The sequence below is a fragment of the Taeniopygia guttata genome, chromosome 30, assembly GCF_048771995.1.
Source record: "Taeniopygia guttata chromosome 30, bTaeGut7.mat, whole genome shotgun sequence".
In the NCBI taxonomy this organism is placed as follows: domain Eukaryota; kingdom Metazoa; phylum Chordata; class Aves; order Passeriformes; family Estrildidae; genus Taeniopygia; species Taeniopygia guttata.
In genome coordinates, this window is record NC_133055.1 from 7,514,862 (window position 1) to 7,535,161 (window position 20,300).

Here is a 20,300-nt window from a genome sequence, read left to right on the forward strand (position 1 = left end):
TGTTATCCCAGTATGATCTCAGTCATGCCCAGTATGTCCCAGTTGTCTCCAGCCTGCATCCAGTCATTCCCAATTCCTCCAGTTTGCTTGCAGCATGATCCCAGTTTTTCTCAGTTGCTCCCAGTAGCCCAAAGTGGGATCCCAGTTGCTTCCTTTCATCACCAGTATGAGCCCAGTAACCTCCAGTATGATCCTTGTCACATGCCAGCACTCCCAGTATGGTCCCAGTATAATCCCAGTAACTTCCAATCACTCGCAGTATGGTCCCAGTTGCCTCCAGCTACATCAGCCCAGTCAATCCCAGTATGATGCCATTTGCTCCCAGAGTGCTCCAAGTTGCTCCCAGTCACCCCCAGTACAGGGATGCTGTGCATGGTGTGTTCCCAGTCACTCTCAGACACTCCCAGTATTAGTCCAGTCCCTCCCAGTATGATCCAGAGATGACGCCAGTTTGCTCCCAGTCAGTGCCAATATGAACCAGTTGTGCTCCACATGGTTCCAGTTGCCCCTTTCACCCTCACTGTCCCTCCCAGTCTCTCACAGTGTCCCCCCGTTCCTTCCAGCATATTCCCACTCACTCCCAGTTCCTTCCAGCGCGATCCCATTTGCTCACAACCGCTCCCAGTCAGCCTCAGTGTCGTGGCACTCACTGCCACTATGATCCCAGTCACCTCCAGCATGATCCCAGTATAAGCCCAGTCGTTTCCAGTCATCCCCAGCAGGCACCCAGTGACTCCCAGTTCCTCCCAGTTGCTCCTAGCATGATCTCAGTTGCTCACAGCTGCTCCCAGTCACCCTCATCATGCTCCCAGTCACTCCCAGTATATCCCATTTGCCCCCAGCATGGTCTCAGTTGCTCCCCGTAGGCTCCTACTCTGTGTCAGTGTGATCCCAGTACGATCCCAGTCTCCCTCGGGGTGACTGCAGTCTGCCCTGGCATGGGCCCAGCTGCTCCCAGTATGATTCCAGTACAATCCCAGTACAAACCAGTCCTTCCCAGTGCTGCCACTCCTGGCATCCCCGAGCCCTCTCTGCGTTCCCCCCTCCTGATCTCCTGAGAGGAGCCCCAAGGGCCGGCAGTGCCCAGGCAGGGTCCCCAGGCAGCCCCAGTTTGGATGTGCAGCCCCCAGTTTCCCCAGTTTGCCTCTCCTTTGGCCCGGGCCGGGTTCCCCCCTGGAACAGCGGCTGGGAGCAGCCGAGAGCCCCGCGCTGCCCATCCCGACCTGTCCCGGCTCCATCCCCGCTCCTGCTGCGGGCTGCCGGGGCTGCGGGAACGGGAACCGAGGGTGTCGCTGCTGCTGGAGGAGGAGGAGGAGGGAGGGAAGGGCAGGGATGAAGGAGGAGCAGGAGGCGGGGATGGGACACAGGAGGAGGAGGAGGAGGTATGGAAGGGGAGGGATGGAAGAGGAGAAGGAGGTGGGGATAGCGAGGGGCAGGAGGAGGAGGAGGGGGGATGGAAGAGGAGGGGCGGCAGGAAGAGGAAGAGGAAGGACAAGGGCGGATGGAGCAGAGCAGAGAGAAGCGCGCGGTCAGCCCTGCCTGAATTCGCAGGTGAGCGGGGAGGGGGAGCTCGGGCCAGGTCTCCTGGGGGGTGCTTGGGTTGGGTTTTTTGGGGGGATGTTTGGAGAAGGAAGAACTGCAAAGCGGAGCGGAAAAGTCCCCTTGGGGGGACTCCTTGGAGCCCCTGCAGCCCAGAGCAGGGGAGAATGGGAGAAGGGAGCCCGGGAGCCCAAACAGCCCCGGCACCCCTGAATGGGGAGAGCCAAGAGGGGGGAGCTTTTGGGATTGCTGGGACTCCCGGCAGCCTGGGGAGGGCGGGCAGCGAGGAGAAGGGGGACCCCCAATCCAAGCGTGACCCCAGCAGCTGGGACAGGGGGGAGCCCCGAACAGCAAAGGGGAGGCAGCAGGGACAGGGAACTCCTGGGAGGCTTTTTCAGGGCTGGATCTCGGTGTTTGGGAGGTTTTTATGGAGCCCACGTGGCCAGGGACTTCTAGGGATGGACTGGGACAGAGGGAGCTTCAAACTCAAAGTTCTCATCCCTTTTTTCCCCCAAACCAGGATTTCCCATTCCCAACCCCTGGGAGGCTGCGAGGAAGAGGAAGAGCCTCTCCTTGTCCTTCGTCCCCCAGGGCAGGAGCTGAGGATGGAGAGCAGGGAGGACAAATCCCCGCGGCAGAACCTGGTGGAAGAGGCCGTTTTGAGCGGCTCCAGGGCGCAGGAACCCGACGGGGAGGAAAAGCCCTGGAGATCCCGCACGAGGAGGGGCTGCAAACGCAGATCGCGGGGATCTGAGGGGGAAAGACCCACCCTGGGCCAGGGAGGCGGCCGGAGATGGAGCCAGAGCTCGGAGCTGGGGGTCCCTGAGCAGCTCCATGATGGGGAGAAGCCCCACAGGTGCTCGGAGTGTGGGAAGAGCTTCAGGTGGAGATCCGAGCTGATCAGGCACCAGAGGACCCACACTGGGGAGAGGCCCTACGAGTGTTCCAAGTGTGGGAAGAGGTTTCAGACCAGCTCCTGTCTCCTCCGGCACTATCCGGTACACACGGAGGAGAGGCCCTTCTGCTGCCCCGACTGCGGGAAGGGATTCAGGGAAAACTCCACCCTCATCCAGCACCGGCGCATCCACACTGGGGAGAGGCCCTACGAGTGTGGGGAGTGTGGGAAGAGCTTCAGCTGGAGCTCCAGCCTGATCATGCACCAGAGGACCCACACTGGGGAGAGGCCCTACGAGTGTTCTGAGTGTGGGAAGGGGTTTCAGTCCAGCTCCCATCTCCTCCAGCACTATCCGGTTCACACAGAGGAGAGGCCCTTCCGCTGCCCCGACTGCGGGAAGGGATTCAGGCAGAACTCCAACCTCATCAGGCACCGCCGCATCCACACTGGGGAGAGGCCCTACGAGTGTTCCCGGTGTGGGAAGAGATTCTCACAGAGCTCTCACTTGACTGAACACCAACGGAGGCACCGGTAAGGGAAGCCCTGTGAGTGCCCCGAGTGCGAGAAGAGCTAAACTCCATCCCCCACTGGAGAACCCACATTGGGCACAGCCCTGGTGACCCACATTCCCTGTCATCCATGTTTGGAACACACCTGGCTGCTTCTCCTTTAGTGTTGACCTTTATTTTTTTCTCTTCTCAATCTCTCTGCGCTCCAAAAGCCAAGAGGGATCGATCTTTCACCTCAAAACCACTCACATCCCACTGAAAACAACTGAATTTTAACCCACAGAGCCTTAATCCCACCTCAAATTGCTTGTGTCCACCACAAAAAAAAACCTTAATCCCACACCAAACACTCTTGATTCTACAGCTGCCAGGCTGAGATGCGGTTGGGAGGAGATTGGGAGAAGTGGGATCCCAGTTTGGAGCGGTGAGATGGGGATTGTGTGGGGCTGGGTGGCTGGGACTTATTTGATAGCAAATAAAACTTTCAGACTTACTGATTTCTTTGCCGTTCATTTCCAGTCCATGGCAGTTCTGTTTGCAGAGCGCCGCCTCACAGAGCGTCCCCTCACAGTTCCGCCCTTGGCCTGAGCCACCCCTTTCCCCTCACGGTCCCGTCCTTTCCTCGCCCCTTTCCCCTCATGGTCCCGCCCTTTCCTCGCCCCCTTTCCCCTCACGGTTCCGCCCTTTCCTCGCCCCTTTCCCCTCACGGTCCCACCCTTTCCTCGTCCCCTTTCCCCTCACGGTCCCGCCCTTTCCTCGCCCCTTTCCCCTCACGGTTCGCCCTTCGGGAGCGGCGATTGTGTGGGGCACTATGGTGTCTGTACAAAGACAGTACAGTCCCATTCGATCCCAGTATGGTTCCAGTATGATCCCAGTATGATACCAGTACAGTCCCAGTCACTCCCAGTAGGATCCCAGTAGGATTCCGGTAGAGCCCAGTCCCTCCCAGCGCTGCCGGGGAAGAGGAGGGGGAGGGACGAAGGCGGAGCGGGAGGTGGGCTTAGGGAGGAGGAGGAGGTGGAGGAGGAGGGGTGGGAGAGGAGGGATGGAAGAGGAGAAGGAGGTGGGGATAGCGAGGAGGAGGAGGAGGAGGAGGAGGGGGAGGAGGAGGAGGGGGGATGGAAGGGAAGGGATGGAAGAGGAGAAGGAGGTGGGGACGGGACACAGGAGGAGGAGGAGGAGCGATGGAAGATGAGGGATGAGGGAGAAGAAGGCGGTGGGGTTAGAGAACAGGTGGTGGGGGAAGGAAGGGCAGGGAGACAAGGGCAGGGATGCAGGAGGAGCGGGAGGTGGGCTTAGGGAGGAGGAGGAGGAGGAGGAGGGGGGATGGAAGAGGAGGGGCGTCAGGAAGAGGAAGAGGAGGTTTAAAGGCAGATGGAGCAGAGCAGAGAGAAGCGCGCGGTCAGCCCTGCCTGAATTCGCAGCCCCCACCTGTGGGATCATCGCCCCCCATCCCGCAGGTGAGCGGGGAGGGGGAGCTCGGGCCAGGTCTCCTGGGGGGTGTCACGATCCGCTGGTAGCGGGTGTCGTGATGGTTCCTTAGCCGATCTCAAAGTGCAAAAGACAAACAGCAGGGGACTATCAGTTTAATCACAACAAATGCACTTTTATTAGGGGCCTGAACAATAAATGCCATAGTGGGATCAGAAAAGAAATAAGAAGGATAGAGAGGGAGAGAGAGGAGAGGGGGATGGGAATAGCTGCCAACACAGGCCAGATCCTCACTGGTCTGGACCATGAGGATCCGTCTTGTTGGGCTGGGGAGAGTCTGCAAAGTCCTGCCCAGCCCAGGGGTCCAGTTATAGTCCACAGAGGGAAAAGGGGGGAACATGCAGAGCAATGAGAGTCTATTGAAATTGCTGTGGGGGGAACAGGCAAATCTACTGAAAACCATCTGGGCAGGATGAACACAATGAAGAATAAGTCCATTGAAGTTACTTGAGCAGAGCAGATCATGTCATTCTCCCCCCCACTCTCTGTGGTGGGGGTCTCAGTCTCAGTCCTTGGGGAGAGGGTTCTTGATCTCTGTCACGGTTGTAATGAGGCAGGTGAGGGGTCTGCAGTGAGAGACCACCAGGGTCACCCCAACAGTTCATTCAGCTTAAGGGTGGAGAGTGGAGTAGGCACTGCAGCAGCCGCCCTGTGCTGGCTCCATGCCGGGTCTTTGCCAAGTCCTGGCCAAATTCTTGCCAAGTCCTTGCCAGGCCTCGTTGGGAACAGCTGCCGTGACAGTGCAGTGGCTGCACCTGCACTGTTGCCTTCTCCAAGCCGGAACTGCAGCAGGGGGGTTTTTCCTTCTCGTGGCAATCAGCAGACAAATGGGTGAGGGTCTTCAGACGGCCTCTTACAGGAGGGGACAAAGGGGACCCCGGGAGGGCACAGGGGCTACTGCAGGAGGCCACAAGTGCCATGAGGTCCCTGACACCTCCCCATCCCCTTCCCAGTTGCTGGAGCAGCAGGCCACTGCGGTGACCATCCTGGGTGAGCTGGTGGCCACCACGGCCAGTCTGGACAGGGACATGATGCTGGGGCTGTGTCCCCAAGGTACCTCACCCGGCCCTGGAGAGTTTCATCGATCTCCTCCGTGACACACTGGCCCAGGTCAGTGTCACCTGGTGGCACTGCGATGTCACCTCCCTGGGCTGGGCCCTGGCCACCCATGAGAGCACCCCGGGGGTCACCTGGGACCTGGTGACAAGCGCGGTGGGGGCCAGTGGCCACGCTGGTGCACAGCTGGTTCCTGCTGGTGGAGGAGGCCACCGAGCTCTGGGACGCCTGCAGGGATGTGGCCATTGGCCAGGCCACCGCTGTGGCCGTAAGGAAGGCCATCAGAGAGGCTGTGGAAGGGGACACGGGAGAGGCCATAATAAAGGCCATGGGAGAGGCCATGGGATGGGCAATGGGTGAGGACAAGGGAGAGGACATTAAAGAGGACATTGCAGAGGACATGGGAGAGGCCGAGGTGGCTCCAGCCAGCCGGTTGCCATGATGTGGCAGCAGGCAGAGGTGACCCTGGGGCTGCTGGGGGACTTGGTGGCCACTTGTGACGAAGCCACTGTGTTCCCCTCGGAGCTGCTGCGCCGGCTCGGGGACGTCGAGGCCACCCTGAAGGGGACAAAGGGGTTGTCTCCTGATGTCCCAAGGGACTTGGTGGCCAAGGTGGCCAAGGCTGAATGGCTGTGGGAGGCCAGCTACTGCCTGGCCACACGTCACCTGCTGGGGTCATTTGGGGACATCAACACCCTCATCTGGAGCTCCTGTTGTGACCCTGATGCCCCCTGTGGCTGTGTGGTGGCTGAGAAGTGCCAAAGAGCCATGGAGGACATCCCCGAGGCTGCTTCAGGACATTGGTGTCACTGCTGTGATGTCATCGGGGCGGTGACATCACATAAAACATGGGATTAAACAAAGCTTTTTTATCTCTCATTAAACTTTTAGAAACCTCAAAGAGTGAACTTTGTTTTTTACGCCTGGCTGGGATTTGGTGGGGGGCGAGGGGTCCCCGGGCAGCTTCTTCTGCTGAGCACTGACCCCACACCTGGAGGCACCAGGACCCCTTTCAGTGCCCCCAACCCCTCCTCGAGCATTGCCACCTCATTTTTGGATCCGGGATTTGGGATTTGAGATCATTTAGGATTGGATTTGGGTATCCAGCAGGATTTGTATGTCAACTGTTTCCTTTAATCCCCTGGCGTCCTGGAGTCTGAGCAAGGCCTGAAGAAATTAGCTTCTTCTGATAAGAAGCCATAAATTCCTCTCCTTTGGAAGACTGAGATGTTCCTCGAAGCGAGTATCTCATTCCTAAAAAGAAAACTCCCCCCACGTACATAGTCTCTATTTTAATATTATGTTGTAACCTAAAACTACGCTTAACACAATATGTAAGAGAATTAATACAGCATAACTTTCTAACATGATACATATAATATTCATTGTAACACTTGCGAAAGGCCAATCATAAATATGCATTTGTCACAATCCCTCCTCTTATTCTTTATAAATCATTTGGCTTGAGCAATATTTCTTATCCTCTTGCATTCTTTGGACTCTGTTGGTAATCAAATAAAACATGGGATTAAACAAAGAAGAAATATCAAAACACTTGTAACACATAAAAGGAAGAATCCTAATTTCTTCCACCATCCCATTCTCAATACATTACCCCACCTGTTAGTTTTTAACATTATTTTCCCTTTGGTTTTTTTTTTGACTGATACCAGGGTCATAATTTTTTTCTGATATCCTTTGTTTTTTCCAGGATGACGCCCTCATTGCCATCTATTTTCAACAATCTGTACACCCCCTTCTTTAGCCAATAAACAGCATAAAGCCAACCTATTTTAATACACTGCAGTTATAGTTTGGCTTTGCTGACTCAGTATTAATTCCAGTGCCTGAGCAGCTTTGTTTGTTATCTCCTCTATAACTGCTTGGAGTCCTATAATACGATGCAGTATATAATTTGGGGTTAATACAGAGCTAGACTGCTGTGCTGGTTTCACCTTTTTGTTTACTAATTGCCTTTTTACCGAATCTTGGACTATATGTCTAAGATCAAATGTAAAACAAATCCATCTCTCTCCTTTTGGACATTCCATGCTCCAAGTATTACTACTTTTTCCTAAGTTCCTTGTAATCCAATATTTTTCCCCATTTTGCCTGCAGGTACTCAGTTTGGGTGGGTCTGTGGCTGTTGACATGGGTGTGTGTAACAAAAAGGAACTTTGGTTCCTTTCCGTGTAATACTTTCTGTAGCATTTGGGACACGATCTTGCTGGTATCTCAGAAGGGAAAAGACAACAAATGAGAGACAGAAACAGGAATGACAGAGGTCTGGCATGGCTTATACCCCCACCTCCCCTGCCTGTGGGGTTGCTTCCCACAGCAGGTACGTGTGATCTTCTCGGTGGTGAGTACAGTGCTCAGTCCAGGCTTGCCCTCTGTTTCCCTTGTCACTCCTTTTTACTCATTTTTTTAGGCAAGTCCTTTTCAACACTCCTTAACTGTGGTCTCCCACTGTTCCTCAGGTATTTCTCACTCAACAGGCACTAATAATCCATCCACAAAACAAAGTTATTACTTCAGTTGTTTTGGGTTCTATCTGTATAGGGAATTGATTCAGTACTCGATACCTCTTGCAACAAGAACATAGATTTTGTGAGCTACAACGCCAATTATTCCCATAATTTGAACATTCACTTGTAACTCAGCTAGCGTGTCCAGTCTTGGGATGAATCACATAAAATATACAGTACAGTACTGATGGCAACTTCCCTTCTTCCCTGTACAAGGCACAGGCTGAGGCCAGGCTATAAGAACTCTTTGACTGAAACACTCCCGATCCTCCTGTTTGAAGTGGCAGTGTTCCTCTGCCAAGGAGGTGTCGGAGGCGTCTCAGGCTTTATTCAGGCCGGGCTTAGAACAAGTGATGCAAGCTTTGCCTTATTTCTCAGTGAGGTGTTATTCTTTGTACCTGCCTTGGATCATTTGGGTCTTCCCAAACCATTACCACCCAGTCCTGGTTGGAAGTCAATTTGGTATCACCCGGTTTAGATGTGATAGTCCATTCCTAGAGTTTCTTCACAAGTCCTTTGGTTTTGCTGGCATGAATTCACCCTCTTTCCGTGGTTTGGATTGCTGCTTCAGTGGTACCTGGAATGGATTTCTTAATAGCACAGTGTTAAAAGAAACACAATACTGCATTAGCTTTTACCATTAGTTTTCTTTAAAACTTCCTGAGTTTAACTAAACTCTTTTTATACAGCCACTTCTTCTTCTTGTATCCAGCTGTGTTAATATCTGCAGAGACCAATTCTTCTTCCTGTGAGCTATAATTAGTTAAAAAAGACCAGGCCAATTTTAACATGAGATGTATCACATCTCTTGCCTTTTACTTTTTGGGTAACATTTAACTGTTTTAGTCTTACAGACTTTTAGTCTTCAGAACAAAAGCCTTCTCTTCTTAACAACAGCAATCAGAAAGAAAAAAGAAATCTTGCTTAAGACAATAAACCACTTTGTGAGAGTCACTATCTCTGCCTTGATCTTATCTCTACTGGTGGTCCTGTTCACAGCCTTGGGTTTAACTCTGTCCTTCCTCACTTCCCCCCCTCCTTGTTGTCACTCTGCCTAGCAGGAATGGGGGAGAACTTACAGATAGCTGTGGGTGAGGGGACCTTGGGGGTGTATTTCGCTCTCCCCTTCGCTCTCTTTCTCTCTCTCTCCCCCTTTCTCTCTCTTTCTCTTTCTTTTTCTCTCTTCACATTTCAGCAGCCACATTCCAATATCAGTCCACTTTCTAACATTAATCCTACATCCTGGAGAGGTGAGTCTGCCAATCACCTCTCCCCCCTTTTTCAACTTCCTTACAAAGTAAATTACTTTTGTTATGCGTGTTCTGCAGGCCTGTAATTCACGGCACCCTCCACCAAGGCTACCAGCCACTCACAGCTGACAGTGCAAAAATAAAGCCTTATTTTGCTATCACAATTTTTCCATTCACAAGCTTGAAAAGGTTGCAGGAACAAAGTAAACAACAACTTACTTCCAAAGTGACCCTGCCTGCACCAAAACAAATTTAAGGCAATGCTAGTTAGTGCAATGCAATTTGCAACGAAGCCAAGGTTTGATTTGGGAAGGCCATCTGAGGACACAGAGCATGAGTTTTACAAATCTGTATTTTGAAGAGGGAATGGACAAAATATGAATAGAGTTGAGGGCAGGGGGAGGACAGCAAGTGAGGAATTTTTCTCTGCAATACTCTCTTTTTGACTGCCAGGAAACACTCTAACACTCTCTCCAAGGAGATAAAGAAAAGCTCATAAAAAACAATCTACATGACATATACTACCATTCATCTACATTTACTCACTTTTATTTTTCACTAACTCTCACATACAACAAGAAGATACTTTTTACTTTCAAACAGTCTACATTACATATCTACACCCTGAGTGCTGTTGGAATGTTAATCCCTCAAACCAGCAGGTTTGAATCCTGGATGCTCTTGGGCACTCTTATCCCTCAATCCGGCACTCCACGGGGTTCCTCTTCTTCCTAAGATCCAGTCCCAGTTTCTCTGGGAGGGATTCTCTCTTTTTTATCACTCGCTTGGTCTCTTTACTGGCCGTTTTTCACATGAAAAAGACGAAAAGCAGCATGAGAGACTACAGCAATCACTTGGCAAGTCTGGGATACCCAGCAGCTTCTGTCACACACATTCATTCCCCCCTTATCCACCCCATCCCAACAAATACTCACCTATCCTTTGTCCTTGGGTCTTGGTTCTTAGTGTACACTTTAGTCTTGGGGCTAATTACTGTGGTTTTAGGGAATGCTTTCCCTTTTCTTTTTTTTATTGTCTCCTTTTGCCCATAGATCATAACCTGTGTCTGGTCACACACCAGGGGAACAGAGCGAGGCTGCCTAAATAGGGCAGGACCCGTCTTCCTCACCCTGACTCTGCCAAGGCCCCGGCAGAGAGGTGTTAAAAACCATCCTTTGCTACCATAATTGTGAAAAACGCCAATCACTTGGCTGTTAAATTTTTAATAATAATAACATGGTTATTAAAATAGTAATACAATTAGAGTAATAAAAATTTAGAGTTAGGACAATTACAAGACAATAAAAAGCAAAGAATTAAGGATGTCCAGATGCTCTGGGGCACTTAAGCCACAACAAGCATACCTTGTGAACAAAGGAATCACCCTTAAAACTACACTATTGCATATTCATATATCCTTCATGGTTATGCATACATTCTATTTAAAACAAGAAACTCTGTCTGTTATACGCCAACTGTTTCCTTTAATTCCCATGGCGTCTTCGAGTCTGAGCAAGGCCTGAAGAAATTAGATTCCTCTGACAAGAAAATCATAAATTCCTCTTCTTTGGAAGATTTAGGTGTTCTGTGATGGTTATGTCAAAGCGAGTATGTCATTCCTTAAAAGAAAACCCAGATACATAGTTTCTATTTTAACTACTAAAGCTTCAATGTAACTACACAACTACGTTTACAGTATGATTAAAATGTTAATACAGCACTACTATTCAAACTAACATATGTGCATTTTTCACCTTGGGCGTCTGGTGGAGTATCCCCGGAAAGTGCCCATCTCTGCAGGGAGCCACGTGTTTTCAATTGTAAATTAGGTCTTTCTTTCTCTGTCATCTGCGGTTTCCAGTCTTTCCTGGCTGGGTCTTCAGGTCTTTTAAAACTTTAAGAATCTTTTTCTACAAGCACAACTGACTTCGTGTATGTTTTATATAAGCACGAATTATTCCATAACATATATTACAATGGGGCTACACAGATCCCCCTGCAGCTCCGTGGGGACGCAGATATCCCCCCGCAGGTCCGTGGGGATGCAGAGATCCCCCTGCAGGTCCGTGGGGATGCAGAGATCCCCCTGCAGCCCCTGGAGGAGCCAGGCTGGAGCTCGGGGATGCCTGAGAGGAGGCTGTGAGCCCGTGGGCAGAGGGGCCCCGCTGGAGCAGCCTGGCCTGGCAGGACCGAGCCCGTGGCACAGTGACCCACGCTGCAGCACTTGGAGGGGGCTGTGGCCCAGGGGATGGACTCGGCTCGGAGAAGTTCCTGGAGAAGTCTCGGCTGGGAGAGAGCGCAGGGTGCAGCAGGGAACGACTCCTGTCCCTGAGCAGAGGGAGAAGCCGCGGGGGATGAGCTGAGCATGGCCCCATTCCCTGTCTCCTGCCCTGCCGGGGGAGGAGGTGCAGCTGGGAGCAGGGAGGCGTGGGGAAAGCTGCATTTAAGGCTCTGCACTGACTTCTCCTCATCCTGCTCTGACTCTTGGGAGTTTTCTGCCAGAAATCTCTCCCCTCCCCCGCTCACCCACAGGGCTTTGGGCAGGTTTCCCTTTTTTGGGAGAAATGAAAGCCAAGCAGCGATGCACTAATGAGGGGCAGGAGAAGGGAGGCTCCCGGGCTTCCCGCAGAGCCGGAGGCACGGAAGGCGCAGGGCCGGGAAAGCCGTGGCGGGAGGTGCGGAGAAGTTTGTTTGTGTGGGCAGCTCAATCCCGCCTCGGGCCCGGGCCCGTCCCGGGGCTGTTGCTCATCTCCGGCTTTGCCCTCACGCAGCGCGGGGGGCCCTAAGAGCGCGGGGCGAGTCTGGGCCGTGCGCAGAGCCCGCCCCGAGCTCGCTGCCATTGGCCGCTGGTGTCGTCAGTCGTGGTTGCGGCGCGCTGATTGGTGGGAGCGGGGCGCAGCACGGCCCCGGCGGCGGGCTGAGGGCGGCCGTGGGCGGGCAGCGGCGCCATTGGCGCCGGGAGCGTCTGTGCGGGCCCGGGAGCGGCGGCAGCGGCCGGAGCGCGGTGAGGCGGCGTCGGCGGAGCTCGGAGGCGGCCCCGGCGCAGGTGGGAGCCGCGCTGGGTTCTGCGGGGGCTCGGGGCTGGCTGCGGGCGGAGGGGGCGGCAGGGGGCTGCGGCGGGTCGGTGGTGCCGTGTCCGGCCCGTGCTGGCCCCGGGCTGAGGGCGCGGCGGGAGCGGCTGCCCGCGGTCTCCTTCCCGCCGGGGCCTGGGCAGGAGCCGCTGCCGGAGCAGCGCTGGCTCGGCCCGGCTGCTGTGGGTAGGACCGAGGGGGCTGCCCCGCGGCCGGGAGCGTGCGGGGAAATTCCCGTCGCCGGAGGTTTCTGTGGCCGGAGGAGAGCGAGGAGTCCTGTAAAAGTGACTTTATTGCCGAGCAGGGGGAGAGGCCGTGGGGCATTTGCCGTGCGCTCTCTGCCATGGTTGTAGTCCGCAGCCACCTTTTTATCCTCATTTTCCCGGCCGCATCTCCCTGTGCCTTTGCCCACGGGCTGAGGTCCTTGGAAGGTTCAGACTTCCCGATGCGCCTGCTGCCTGTCCTCGTTAATATGCACCCTCCTTTTGTATAACAGCCGATATTCATGGCTCTGTTAAGTCTTTGTTCTTCTCCTAGAAGTTCAGGAATGTAGCGGGACTTTGAGTAGCTGTGTGGGTCAATTTGTGACATTTATTGGAACTGATGGTTTCTCCAGTAGCTTCCTTATCTACAAGTGCCTGGCTCTCTCTCCAGGCAGATTCACTCCTCAACTCTGTTTTGTTCTTCCTGGGTCGTCTTTGGTTTTGGGATTATTCTCGGTGCCCTCATTCCCTGTCCTTTTGTAGCCCTTTGTGGATCAGGAGGCCTGGCTGCCACCTGCATCCCCTGGCTCAGCTGCTAGATGAGCTGCACTGCCAAGGTGTGGAGCATGGTAAAAAGATGAGAGTTGCTGTGGCACAGAAGAGGAGAAGCAGCATTCGTTTAACCCCTGGTGTGCCGGGAGCCACGAAAGCGTGTCCCATTCCCATCCTTTCCGTGTTTGGACCGATACATAAACTGTTCTCCTATTTCCTTTGTTATCTTTCTCAGCACTTTTCCTTTGTCGTCTCTTTGCTCACACCAGTTTGAGCCATTTAGTTTTCCACAAACTCCCTTTTTTTCTGCTCACAGATAATCTGATCTCATCCCCTGGTGAAATGTTGTGTTCCTCTTTCAGTGGATTGGTCAGCAGGAAGGTCAGGAGCTGGAGCTGTCTGGTTGGTTCTTCTTTTGAGGACAGCTTTTAATCTAATGATGCCATTGAAATGATAAATGGGTTCTCTGTCTCCTGATATCAATTGGTTTGGGTTCCCAGGGGCTGGTCTGTGGTGTTGTAGGATTTGTTCTGGTGGCCCTTCATCTTTTCCCCATTTCTGGATGCTCCCTCAAGTTGGGGCTGCATGAATGACTGCATTTCTCTAAATACATCATCAAATACTTGAATTCCAACTAATTTCCCTGGACTTGTTCTAGCAAAAGCCCCAGTGCTCTGATCCACCCTGTACAGCACAGACAGTGGCAGCAGATGTTGGAGTGGGCAGAGGGATGATCCCCCCCTTATTTTAATGAAGTTTTCACAACATTCTCCATTTGCTGTTTCCCTTTGCAGCCTCAGCCATTTCTGTTTCAGAGTCAGATCCTCACCATGGGCTCTGCCTTCAGCTGTGCAGATTCCATCTGTGCAAGCAGGCAGAGCTTGGGGTGAGGGGCAGAGGGAATCAGCCAATTCCTGCCCCAGGCAAGAAGAGTCAGGTACATTGTCCCCACTCTGCCCCAGCAGTGCTGATTTGCATTTCTAAAGCTCCTCCTGGGTTCCTGGAATGCAGCTTCTCTTCCAGAGCAGCCTCACGTGTGGCCCCCCCACAACCAGCTGATTTTTTTTTTCCTTCAGATCATGTGTTTACTGTTTATGGGTAAAAGGGTCACATTTAAATCTCTTCTAGTTTTGCGAAGTGCAGCCTAAAGGTGAACGTTGAAAAACGCAGACCAAAATTTTGGTATCTGTAAGAGCCACATAAAACACAGACAAAAAAATTCCAAAGCAATTCACTTTCTTCTCCTTCGCCTCGGAGTAAAAACTCATTCTCACATCCCTACCGAAACCTAACCGGCAATATAGAAGTGGGATTATTACAAAAAATACTCCAATGCTATAAACTTTGCACTGAAACTGCAGGAAAGAAAAAACTCCACCACTATGTTTAGTGGAAGAGTCAAGGCATTCCTTAATTCTGGCCAGGATGTGCTGCAGAAATCATTCCATCCCCACATAGCCCGGGTGTGCAGAAAAAATCGTTCCATGATACGTGGGTTTTACTCGATTTTTCCCTAACTTAATACAGTCTAAAGCAATCTAAATCCACTGGTTTAATGTTCTGTAGTTTCAAGTTGTGCAGATTTCTTTGCTTCAGCTGTTAATGAGGTGGGAAGTGCTGGATTTCCTTCTGAGCCTTTTGCAGACCAGGTGTCTGCAGCCCTGGCAGTGTCTGGGGTAGGTGTTGGTTGCTGTTTGCTGCAGGGGTTGATGTTTTGCTGCTGGGCATTATCTTTGTGGGTATCTTTTGGGCCATTCCCAGTTTGTTGAGGTGTTAAACTCATCTCCATTGAGTGGTGCAACATCCCTTAACAAAACCTTTAACGATTCTTTCCCCAGGGCCAAGGCAAAGCAAGCCAGAGTAGAGAAATCAAAGGTTAACAATGTTAAAGTCTATGAGCTGGTGTATTTTGCATCAATGCCATGGCAGGCAGGGCAGTGTGTGAGTGTAAGTGAGAGCCAGAGTGGAATTGTGCCGTGCTCTTGCCCAGCAGCTGTGGCAGGGCAGGCCCAGAGAGCGCTGAAGCTGCAGCAGTGGCAGCAAGGGCTGTCCCCGGTGGCTGGAGCTGCCAAAGGAGGGTGGCCAGGCCGAGGATTTCAGCAGAGGATGTGTGGGCAGGCCCAGGGCCTTGCCCCGCTGTGGAGCCCTGGCTGCTGCTGCGCTGCCTTCAGTGCAGGCTCAGTGGGGGCCTCCCATCCTCCTGCTGCAGGCGGGAAGTGCAAATCTCCGGGGCTGCAGAGACCTGGAGCCGAGGCTGAGGGGTCCCCCCGTGCTCAGCTGTGCTGGCGGCTGTTTCTGGCCTCGGGGCCACTTGGCACGGGCCACGCCACTTGGCCACCAGTGGTGCTGCTCTGCACTCCTTAGGCAGGAGCCGATGTCCTGCTGGGATGTTGGCAACAGCAAAGTGCCAAGGCAGGCTCTGTGCCAGCCCAGCTTCCTGGGGGAGAGATTGCACCAGAGACAGGATTCTGGCCACAGACTGCTTTAAATGTGCATCCCTTATCTCCACCCTGCACTAGGTGGAGAATTCCCAGGGTAAGGAATTCCCGAGATCAATTCCAAGGGGAAATAATTGAATATCTGCCCTGGGTCTGGCTCTTCTTCTTCCCCAAGCCAATGGCAAAAGCCGTACCCATGGCATCTTGGTTTCTATCCCCAGCTTCCAAAGGTGTTTCTTTCCATCCCCTTTCATTTTTTGTACCCAGCCTGAGCTCTGGGGGTGCCAGGGATTCTGGAGGTCCCATTGTATTCCTAAAGCTGCCATAACCCCCTGGAGGATCTTTCCTGTAAAATGAGCTCTGAGTCTATGGCTTCCACAATCTCTTTTATATGGATTACTCCTTTCAGTGGTTGCTGAGCAATCAGGATTGCTCTTGCCGACGCCGTCCCCTGGGTGCTGGGGCCCCCTTGGGCCCTGGGGTTGATCCCTCAGGGGCTGTGGGAACTCTGCCATGGCCTTTGCCTTCAGCTTGGCCTTTTGCTCATCCCTCCTTGCCTTCAGCTGCTGTGCCTTTGTGCCCAAGTGCTGCAGGGCCTTCTTCTGCCACTCCTGCAGCCCCGGTCACTGCCTGTGGGTGCTCATCCTCTGAGAGCTGCTGAGCTTTCTGCAAAATCTTTCCTTTCTGCAGGGACCCAAGCCAAATCCTTCACAGAAAATCCTGATCCATCCATGTGCACTCTGCATTTCCCAGAGGTTGCTTTGTTTTGCTCCTTGTGCTCAGGGTCCCCTGCACAGCCCGTGTGGCAGAGCCGGTGCCTGTCCTGCCGCAGTGTCCAAAGGCGGCCCCCCCGGCGGGCAGGGCCGGCAGCTCCCCGGGGCCGGGCAGCGGCCGGGGCGTCCCGCAGCCTCCTGGGGGCCGGGGGCCACTGCCAGCCCTGCCCGGGGCTGGTGGGGTCAGGCAGCGCCCGGCGCTGAGCCCCGGCTGCCCCACAGCCCCGGCCCGGCCCCGCAGCTCCCCACAGGCCCCCAGCCCTGCTCCCGGTCCCGCACCTCTGCGCCCGCTGCTGCCGCTGCCCACCACAGAGAAACCCCTGACATCCTGACCTCCTGCTTTTCCTCTCCTGGAAACTGGGAATTCAAAGTATCAGCTGGCAAATTGTCAGGATAAGACCCTGCTGAAAAACATCCCAATCCTGAGTATTTTTCTGTTCCTCCTCTTTGCCATCATCCTTTTTCTTACCACACACATTCCTCCTGCTGCTTCTTGCCTGAACCATATTGCTGCACACTCCCCTTCACCTGATCCCTTCCCAGCACACCAACACCATCCATCCCCTGCTGTCCAAATCCCTTCTCCCCTTCCCTTATTGCCCCCCTGGGTGTCCATGTCCTTAATTGCTCTGGGGGAATGTGCAAACTACCTCAGCAGTCTCCCAAGGGACCCTTCAGAGGCATTTTGGGATCATCCTCCCTTTGGCCAGGACCCCTCCCTGGCTTTCCCTTTTCTCCCCTCCATGGGTGCCCTGCCATGTTCACTCCCCGAAGATCCCAGGGCACTCACTGATGAGATTTTCAGTGCTCTCTCCCTGCTGACTCTTCACAGACCCCCCTGATGTGTCACTCGTCTGTCTCCTGGTCACTCCTGGGTCCCCAATCAATCCCCGGTGCTGCCGCCAGCCAAGGGAGCCGATCACCCAAAGTGGGTGAGGCACCTTCAGCTGCACTCCCTGCCCCAGGGTGTGCGGAAAAATTGACATCACCAGAGGATTCTGTCCACAAAGCAGACAGATGACAAATTCCTGTAAATGGAATTTCATTCTTAAAAATGGGAGAGGCCATGGAACATTCCCCATGGGATCTCTCCAGTTGTTGGAGGACACAGCCTCCTTTTCATCCTAATTCTCCTGGCCACATCTCCCTCTGCTTTCCCCACTGGCTGAAGCACTTGAGAGCTCCAGACTTCCCAATCCACCTACTACATACCCACCTTAATATGCTCCCTGCTTTTATATAGCAAATGATATTCATGGCTCTGTTAAGTCTTTGTTGTTCTTCTGGAAGTTCATGAATAGAGCAGGGCCTTGGCTGAGCAGCAGTCTATGTCATCAATTAATAACATTTTCTAAACCCGATTCCTTCTCCTGTCACTCCCTTGTTTACAGCTCCCTGGCCCTCTGAGCCTTCCCCAACTGGACTCCCCGCCTCGGCGCCATCGCCCCCGCGAGGGGAATTTGGGGAGGTGGGAGTGGGGCAGCGCCAAGGCCGGGCCCCCCCGCGCTGTCCTGGCGGGAGCAGCTGCAGTGGGGACCGAGTGCGGGCGGGAGCGGCCGAGAGCCCAGCGCTGCCCCAGCCCGACCTGCCCCAGCTCCATCCCTGCCCCTCGGCTGGGATGCTGTGGGTCTGGGGGGGAGAGGGAGCCGGCAGTGGGTGCTGGGCCTGGGGGCAGGAGGAGAAGGGAAGGAGAAGCAGGCTTGAGGAACAGAATGGTCAAACAATGCCGGTGGCAGGATAAGGTGGGATTGTACAGGAGAAGGAGGAATAGCAGGAGGAAGAGGAGTGTGAGGAAGAGTAGGGACACAGGAGGAGGAGGAGGAGCAGAAAGAGGAAGCAGCAGAAGGTTCCACCCCTCCCTGTATCTGCAGCCTCCCTCCAGCCCCAGGAGCGTTGCTCCCCCCACATGCAGCAGGTGACTGTGGAGGGGGATCCAGGATTTTCACGGGGTGAATCTTGGTGTTTCTGAGCTTTCTTGGGTAAATATTGGATCTTTGGTTTTATGTGGCAGCTGAATCTTTATGTTTTGCAGGAGGTTTTTGCTGACTTGTGATGTTTGGGGAGTTTTTGATCTGTATCTTCAAGTTTGTGGGATTTTTGGGCTAAATCTTGGTGTTTTGGAGGTTCTTACAGACACAAGATTCCCAATGACTTCCTGAGATGAACTTGGGCAAGGAGGAATCTCCAGTCCAAGGTGCTCTCCTCTTGTTTTTTCCCCAAACCAGGATTTGTCATTGCCAGGGCGTGTCTGGATGGAGGAGGAAAAGCCCCGGAGATGCTGCAGGAGGAGGAGCTGCAAACCCAGCCCAGGGAGCTGCAGGGAGGAAAGAGCCCCCCTGAGCCAGGAAGGCGGGCGGAGATCCAGCGGGAGCTCAGAGCTGGTGGAGAAGCCTCATGGCAGGGAGAAGCCCCACAAGTGCTTGGAATGTGGGAAGGGTTTCAGCTGGAGATCCAACCTGATCCGGCACCAGAGGATCCACACTGGGGAGAGGCCCTACGAGTGTGGGGAGTGTGGGAAGAGGTTTCGGACCAGCTCCAATCTCCTCGTACATGAGCGGATTCACACAGAGGAGAGGCCCTTCCGCTGCCCCGACTGCGGGAAGGGCTTCAACCAAAACTCCAGCCTCACCGTGCACCGGCGCATCCACACCGGGGAGAGGCCCTACGAGTGTGGGAAGTGTGGGAAGGGTTTCAGAGACAAGCCTGGCCTGATCAAGCACCAGGTGATCCACACTGGGGAACGGCCCTATGAGTGCTTGAAATGTGGGAAGAGCTTTGGGCGGAGCTCAGGTCTGAGAACACACCAGCGCATCCACACTGGGGAGAGGCCCTATGAGTGTCCCCAGTGTGGGAAGAGGTTTCGGACCAGCTCTGATGTCCTCCTACATGAGCGGATTCACACAGAGGAGAGGCCCTTCCGCTGCCCCGACTGCGGGAAGGGCTTCAAGCACAACTTCCACCTCGCCACGCACCGGCGCATCCACACCGGGGAGAGGCCCTACAAGTGTGGAGAGTGTGGGAAGAGCTTCGCACAGAGCTCAACCTTGACCAAGCACCAACGGAGGCACCACTAAGGGAAGCCCTGTGAGTGCCCCGATTGAGGGAAGAGCTTGGAGTGAGGGAAGAGAGTGAGGGAAGAGCTTGGAGTGAGGGAAGAGAGTGAGGAAACAGCTTGGAGTGAGGGAAGAGCTTGGAGTGAGGGAAGAGAGTGAGGGAAGAGCTTGGTGCGCTGCTCCAGCTCCATCCCCCATGGGAGGATCCGGGCTGGATGATCCCCAGTGACCCCCGTTGGGCAGAGCCCTGCTGATCCGTGGTCCTGGTGATCCATGCTGGGTGTGGGGAAGGTGTTGGCTTCTTCTCCTTGTGCTGCTGTGATTTGGGTGGGTTCCCATGGATGGGGGATGGGAGGTGAGTGGGGGGTCCTGGCGCACTGTGGGGGGCTCATGGCTCGGGGGGTCCCAGCACTTTGGGGGAGTCAGGGAAGGGGGGAAGCAGTGAATGGGGGGGGGTCCCAGTAAATTGGTGGGGGCACTGATGATAACAGGGGGTCCTGGAAGACAACGGGGGGGAAAGGACCGAACCCTAAGGGGCTCCCCTAGTGCTGGTTAACCTCCCATGCCCCCCCAGCCCTTGGGGTCCCCCACAGTCCCTGCACTGTTCCTGGGGGTCCCGCGGCTCTGGGGGGGTCAAAGCGGAGGGGATGGAACCTTCGTCATTGATGGGGGCACAAAGGGGGTCCGGGCCCAGTGCTCAGCGGGGTCAGTGCACGAGGGGGGCCCGGTCCCTGTCCCGGTGCACGGGGGTGGCGCTGCCTGGGGGGTCCCAGTGCTTGTGGGGTTCCCAGGGTTCGAGGGGGGTCTGATCCCTATCCCAGTGCTTGGTGAAGGGGGGGCAGTGCCCCGGGGGCTCCTACTGCTCGGTAATTGGGGGGTGTCAGAATCCAGGACATCCCTCTGGCTGCCTGGATGGCTCGAGACCCTGGCAGGGGCCTCGGA

At 54.3% G+C, this 20,300-nt stretch overlaps 1 protein-coding gene and 1 pseudogene across 1 annotated transcript; both read left to right on the top strand.

Annotated features, from left to right (window-relative positions):
• Window positions 1–20,300, top strand: part of LOC100230077 (uncharacterized) — a 674,623-nt pseudogene that overhangs the window by 228,214 nt on the left and 426,109 nt on the right.
• On the top strand, window positions 2,085–3,417 carry LOC140680912 (uncharacterized). Its single transcript, XM_072919815.1, has one exon. It carries the CDS (start codon window positions 2,145–2,147, stop codon window positions 2,967–2,969), a length of 825 nt encoding a protein of 274 aa, XP_072775916.1. The 5' UTR covers window positions 2,085–2,144; the 3' UTR covers window positions 2,970–3,417.

Bases quoted from the DNA above. Each gene is read 5' to 3' on its own strand.
- LOC140680912 (XM_072919815.1), top strand. From the start codon at position 2,145: ATGGAGAGCAGGGAGGACAAATCCCCGCGGCAGAACCTGGTGGAAGAG.